The sequence below is a fragment of the Egretta garzetta genome, unplaced genomic scaffold (genome assembly GCF_000687185.1).
Source record: "Egretta garzetta isolate BGI_Z169 unplaced genomic scaffold, ASM68718v1 scaffold133, whole genome shotgun sequence".
In the NCBI taxonomy this organism is placed as follows: Eukaryota; Metazoa; Chordata; class Aves; order Pelecaniformes; family Ardeidae; genus Egretta; species Egretta garzetta.
In genome coordinates this window covers 1,846,105-1,853,062 of record NW_009259111.1, presented here as the reverse complement: position 1 = coordinate 1,853,062, position 6,958 = coordinate 1,846,105, and the positions used below count along the sequence as shown (strand labels likewise).

General features: G+C 40.0%; 1 protein-coding gene across 1 annotated transcript in view; it reads left to right on the top strand.

Annotated features, from left to right (window-relative positions):
- TUB (TUB bipartite transcription factor) overlaps positions 1–4,846 on the top strand; it is a 156,579-nt gene extending 151,733 nt beyond the window's left edge. Inside the window, exons 11-13 of the mRNA XM_035890990.1 lie at positions 2,651–2,749; positions 3,156–3,327; positions 4,713–4,846. Of these exons, the coding sequence (XP_035746883.1) occupies positions 2,651–2,749; positions 3,156–3,327; positions 4,713–4,846 (405 nt within the window). The remainder of the gene's footprint in view (positions 1–2,650; positions 2,750–3,155; positions 3,328–4,712) is intronic.
- The last annotated feature ends 2,112 nt before the right edge of the window (positions 4,847–6,958 follow it).

Below are 6,958 nucleotides of genomic sequence, written 5' to 3'. Positions count from 1 at the left end.
CCAGGATTTTCTGTGCTGGATTCCGTTATATCCATAGCATCTCGCAGTTCAGTTTGTGTCAGATTCGGCAGGCAGGGAGCTCAGCTGATATTCTGAGGTGTCACTCAGGTTTCAGTAAAGCAATAAAACTACGTGTTTCCACTTGGGCCTCGATCACCTGCGGTGTGCTCCAGTGTAGTGGGTTCTGTGGTTTGGGCTTTCTGTGGAATGATGGTTTCTACAGGATATATTAAGGACAGGGCACAGCTGTGTGAATCAAGTCCAGAAAGGGAAGTGGCTGAAAATTGGGGTAATTAAATCCTGAATCTCTGGGGAGCTGTTGGGATATATGCCTTGCAGCTTGCCATGCTTTTTTTCCTCCTTGCAGGGGGATTAATTTTATTTGTATGCAGGTAGATTGGAAAGGTCTGCTTTTAATTAAACCTCATCTTTTGTCCCTACTGTTTTCCTCATATATTCTATGTAGAATTTCAATTCTGTACCTTGATTTTTAGCAAAAGGGCAGTATTTGCCAATAAAACGTTTGATATAATTGGCGACTGATGTACTGTGCAAGTAGAAACCATTCTCGTATCATTTGGCAGATGTATTGATTTTTAGTGTTTCTGAGTAAATCCAAAGAATACAGTCCTGGTTTTTCAGAGTGATAATACAGCATGTTGGGAGGGAAGTGATTCAGCGCTATTATTTAATTTTGCCTTGAACAATGTCTTCAACCAGTCAGGATCTAAATTAATTGTATGTAGCAGAACTGCAGCTTGATGAGAAGAAGAGCTTGTAAGGCATTTCAAAGAAGACCAAAATTGCCAGTAGTTAATGGAAAATAAGCATAAGCATGAATCTCTTCTTAGAAATTGTCCTCTGCTGTGCTGAGTCTCTCCTGCTCGTAAAGTCTGCTGGAAGTCATTTTAGTTTGAGTCTGGCCATGATGCAAACCCAGGCAGACATTTCCAACTGCACTGGTAACGGTGGTTTACTCTGCCAAAGGCCATGACATACACGATTCAGAAAAGAGGTAGAGTCTTCCTGTTAATGTATATAGTTATGAAGATGTACTTGCACTGCTGCAGGAGTGTTCAGTAAAATAACTCAGTGGAATCTTTCTTGCATGCATGAAAATCTGTAATGAGTTGTGTAAAATCTCCAGATGGTTTGCTGAAACAACCAAAGTTATTTCGACGGTCTGGTGGATGACAAGACTTCTTCACGAGTAAATTTTAGGCAGGTGTCTTCAGATGTTTCCAGTGAGTTGAGATGTGTGGATTTTTGCTGCTAAAAGTAGACAAGTTTTAAAGTTTATTGTTCCTTAAAATCAGAACGCTTTCATTAAATATATAAAAGCAGAGACATCTAAATATGTCACTTCTGAATGTCCCAGTGATAGAGCCACACCAGCTGGAGCCTGGGGGCATCCAGTTCTTGGCACCTTGTGGTACATTGCTGGGAATAAAGCCAATGGGAATTTCCTTCCAGAGGTTCCCTACTGTGTGTCCACAGCCCTTCACCTGGGAAAGGTAGAGGGGAAAAAATGCATGTGACCGAAAAAAAAAAAAAAAAAAGTAGTGCAAAACATTAGGAGATGGACTTTTGGAGGTGTCACTGTCTCATTTACTGGAGTTAATGTTAAAATAGGCAATCAGGTTTTACTGAGTGGGGTACCCCTCGTGGGTTCCCACACCCTTCCCCCGGGAAAAAGAGGGGGGAAAAAAAGCATGGGGCCGAAAAAAAAAAAAAAAAAAGTAGTGCAAAACATTAGGAGATGGACTTTTGGAGGTGTCACTGTCTCATTTACTGGAGTTAATGTTAAAATAGGCAATCAGGTTTTACTGAGTGGGGTAGAAAATATCACCCTTTACTTTTGCAAAAGTAGACAACAACTTACTGAAATGCTTGGCCCCAATTTCTTCTGTGGAAAAAAAGAAAGCCTCAGATAAAAATAAGAATCTAGGCCTATTTCGAGAGAACAGTGGAATACTGGAACACTTTTGTGAAAAGCTGGTCAGAAAGGCATCAGATCATGTTTAATGGAAGAACTTGTATTTTCAGCAGATTTGTTTTTGCTGCCCATGTTATTCTTTACTTTCCCTGCCTTCATAGCTCAAAAATTTGCATTCATGCTAATGTGTTTGTTTTTCACCATGCTCATCTTGAAGCGTAACATATCTGAAGACTTTGAAAACCACAGCACTGCTAACAGATGCTCTTACTGGCAGCTTCTTCTTGTTTGCTTTTCTGCTGGCTCTGGAATAAATGGAGTTGGTCCCATGTATTTAATTCTGTCTCTCATCAAAATGTGTGACTGCATTATATGATTTTTAAATTGCAACTACTTTATTTTGGGATCTAGCAGTAGCCAAGCAATCTGGTTAGTTTTTTAACAAAGGGGATTTTTAAAAAAAAATTGTATTAAGGTTGCTGGCAGCAAATGCTAGGAGTGGTTTTGGAAGCCTCTCTATTTCCATTTTTTCCTGCTGTTGGAGCTTCTAAGACAAAGCCAGAATGTTTGGCTGAGCCAGTGAAGGTCAGAGTTTCAAGACATATTTTGACTTGACTAGCAAATAAGTTCCCTGGGCTGTCACTGTGTCTCTCTGTTGAAGAAATTAACTTTAGGAATACAGAATGTGATGAACTCTTTTCTACACATTTTTAGGAAACAAATGTCTTGGGGTTTAAAGGACCTCGTAAAATGAGTGTGATCATACCGGGAATGAATATGGACCATGAAAGAGTTTCCATCAGACCACGAAATGTAAGTCATACCATCAGGCAATGATAAAAATTACTTGAATTCTTTTTCAGTTAGAGTTGGTTTTTTGCATTTCTGAAGGTTTAGAGGTTAAAAACCCCAGTATTTGAACAATTGCGTAACAATGGCATGTGTGACTAGTTCTGTGACTCACAAAAGCACTACAAATAATAACGTATTTGGGTAAGAAAAGGTACAACTAACCTTTACCAAGCTGTGGAAAGGACTCAAATGCGCATTCACATTAAGGTACTCCAGAGTTCTCTGTTTCATTCGATGATACTGTTGAGGGTTGAAGGTGACAGTTTAGTCTTTGGGCTAGGATTTATGAATAGATTTTTTTTGTGTGAATTTATTTTTTGTCTCATGAGAGTGTTTAAACTGAAGTGTGTATCTGTGTTGTGTGCAGGAACATGAGACGCTTCTTGCAAGATGGCAGAACAAAAATACAGAGAGTGTTATTGAGCTGCACAACAAAACGCCAGTCTGGAATGATGACACCCAGTCCTATGTTTTAAATTTCCATGGTCGAGTCACACAGGCCTCAGTGAAAAACTTCCAAATTATTCATGATAATGATCGTAAGTATAGCTCTCTGTCTGTAATGTGTAGAAACAGTACTGCATACACAGCCTGACAGTGATTCTGCCCTTACTGTAGTTACCTGAGTGAGTTTAATTTAGTCATGTGGGTTTGACTTAATGCTGCTCTGCCTTGTGGCCATGACATCGATGCAAGTTGGGTGTTTAAATTCTCATGCTGGAGACAGGTGATTCTGCTACGTGCCATCTTAGTATTCTCCTGTGGCTGCCCGGTTTAGGAACTGAGCAACAGTTCAGAGTTGTTTCTGCTGTCGGGGCCGTGGTACTTCCAGTCAGCAGGACCACGGGGCAGTACTGCTCCACTCAAGCACTTGCATCGCACAATTCTTCCTTGGGTTTTTTTGTTCACTCTGGTCCCCAAACACTGCCCAGCTGGAGATGGTGGGAGTCAGACTGGTCCCATTGCACATCCACTTTGCCATTACTACTCTTTCTAGCATTAGCTCTACAGAACACCCCGAAAATGTCAGGACTGCCTTTCACACCATCATTAGGACCTTACCGATGTGCTGCTTTCTGCCAACAATGTACAGTCCCCTTTTTTCTCGGGCTTAGGTACAGTTGTTGGAGCAGGGATAAAGCCAAGTGCTCGAGTGGAGTGATACTGCCCACTTTACACTCACTTTAGGCAGGCATAGTCACTAGGTGCTGGAGCGCGCTGGGCTACACCAGTGCCGTGCTTAGCTGCAGGGGACAACTGGAAAATGGTGAAAGTGGCTGTGCCAGTCTCTAACACTGAGTCTGAAACATTGGTGTATGCATTTGCTGCATTTTATAAGGTGAAACAATTACACCTGCTTCTACAAGGAAATATTCAAACTGTGAATGAGGCTGAGATTTCCTCTTGCTGGCAGAGTACAAAAGGGAAAAAAAGTTGAGGAAGAATTTCTGAACATGGTACAACAGAGAGACATGATTAGGTCTAGATCACAGTCGTGCCTGGTCTTCCCCTGTTATCCTTGCTTGTCCACTTGCCTGAAGTTAAGTAGGAATAGGATTAACTGAGTTTTAGTACATGTGAAACTCAGCACTAGGTCTATATAAAAGGCTTGAGCATTCTATACAGAAGCAATTTTCTCCCTTTATTTGAAAAAAACACTTTTTATCTATGTCATTTTCTTGAAGACAGTAACAAGTCTTGCAGTCCTTTATCACTCAGCTGTTCCTCATTCAAGCTATCCTTGCTTCTCCCTCTGATATCAGCACACCCACTTGCATGAGTAAGTGTTGCAAAGTTTGATGAGTGAGCATGTTTTGTTTGTATTTTGTGAGCTGGGCCAGAGGGTGATGTTGAATGCATACTTATTTAGTAAGGGCTGCGAACAAAAATAATGCTTTGTCACTTTTTATGCCCTCTCTTGCAGCTGACTACATAGTGATGCAGTTTGGCCGCGTGGCTGAGGATGTGTTCACCATGGACTACAACTACCCAATGTGTGCACTACAAGCCTTTGCTATTGCCCTTTCGAGTTTTGACAGCAAGCTGGCTTGTGAGTAAAGGGGCATGGGTGAGCATCCTGGTGTCACTTACGGTCCATACTAAACAGGTCAGGGAAAATGCAGTTATGGAGGACCACTCTATTGCTGAAGAGAAAGTAAAAGGAATCTCTAAAAATTCAGGACATTCAGGAAATAATGTTTTCCTTTTTTTTCTGTCATATTTTTCTGGAAGTGGCATCAAGTTTGTGTAAATAGAAGTTCTATCTCATGTCCTTGATTATGTTATGGAGATGTGCCATGATGTACTGTACCGTGGCTCTAGTAGCACCATTATAACGGTGTCTTTTTTAAATCCAGAAAGGGCGTGCACGCTCGAAAAATTTCTTTTTACATTTAAGAATTATTCCGAGGCTGCAATCATACCTCAAGGTTGCATTCCTACATCAACTAATCAGACCTTCACATCATCCAACGTAAAAGAAAGATCACAAAAAAAAAAGATGCACTTTTTTTTTGAATTTGCAAGGATCTCGTGTAGTATAAAGCCAAGTCTGAGGGTTGAAAACCTATAGGGGACTGAACTTGATGCATTGCTATTGTGTATGTAGAAGGGCATGATGAATTTTAATTGCAGTAGGAGGAAATGGAGAAGTAGAAAGCACAAAATACTGTTGCACAAGTCACTTGAATCCTAAGCTGTCATTATGTTTTAACATCTACATGCTTTTTAATTTGTTTCAAATGGAAATGTATTTGGAATATGGAAAAGGAAAATGTCTAGATGCCAAGAAAGCGTAACTTATGTTGAATTTGGCATGTCGCGTGTTGGGAATTTATATCCTTGTATTGCTGTGGTAATTCAAAACACATATTTTGTATGAAGTGATATAAACAGTTGGATAAAGGCTCTCTACAGAGAATCTTATTATTTTGAACAGGCTGTGTAAAGCTGAGGAAGGTAAATGGAAATATTTTATTAAATTTGTCTGGCCTTTTGCGATTTTACAATTTGTTGATTGCATTTTTTGAACTTTCAGCAACAAACACTTTTCATATTTATTTCCCATTGTAAGAACGCTTGAAATCAATTGAAACTGTGTATGTTGTTCTCTAATGTAAACGTGCCAGCTACTGAGCTAAATCCTTCTAGGCAAATCTAGTGTATGCTGCATATAAATGAGACACTGGCAGGACACAGAATGGCTTAAAATAGTGTGGATTTTTTGTTTCTTTTTTTCTGATTTATCTGGAATATATAAACAAATACCATTTCAAAACACAAGCAAAGAACAAGTCATCCTCTTCTCTTCTGAACATCTCAAAAGCCAAGAGCTGCAACTGAAAGCACACTGTAAAATACCTTTAGAAATAATGAGTCTTTCTGCTGTTGTTCCATACAATGTTATCCTAAATGACACACAAAGTAGTAGAATTTAGATGTAGTTCACCAGAAGGGTATTGAAATGCGAGCAAAGTGAAGAAGGAGTTGCGTTTTATACTGTGCGTGTTCAGATCCTCCTTTTTACTCTTTATAGACTCTTGCATTGCACAACCAAAGATTATGTAATGAGAAAATGAGATCAAATCTGCTAGTCTCATAGCTGTCAGTCCCTTTCTGACTATAGGGGACAGGCCATGAGGAGAGGTCGTGCCATTTGGACTGTATAATTTCAATTAGTAAAAGAAATAGGCTCTCTTCTTCACTTTTGCCTTTAGGTCTCCTTCCCAATGTATGGGAAATTTCAGATAAGAGATTAAAGTAAGTAATTGCCAGCATTTTTTCTAATCTTTTTTAAAATCTGTGAAAAAAAGTCTGCTGGCTTTGAACAGTGTTTTGTTGAGGGACTGAGCCTGTCAAATGTCATCTTTAAATAACAGGAGGCTCTGTCATTTTTTTCACATCTTTTTTGCAAGAAGCCTTTCCACGCAATGGTATAAAATGGAAAGAGACCTTTTGTTTGAGCTAAAGGAGCAGTCCGTTCCCTCGATGGAGGATCAAACTGATGAGTCATGAGCTGCTGTGTGACGCTTAGGCTTTGCACATGGGTGCTTTGGCTTCCCCTGTAGTTGGTGGTTTCCCACCACTTCACATCCCCATCTGTGATCTCACTTTGAATTGTAACAGAGAGGGCCCTTAGGCCTTCAGTTACCTCATGTCAGTCTCTAAAAA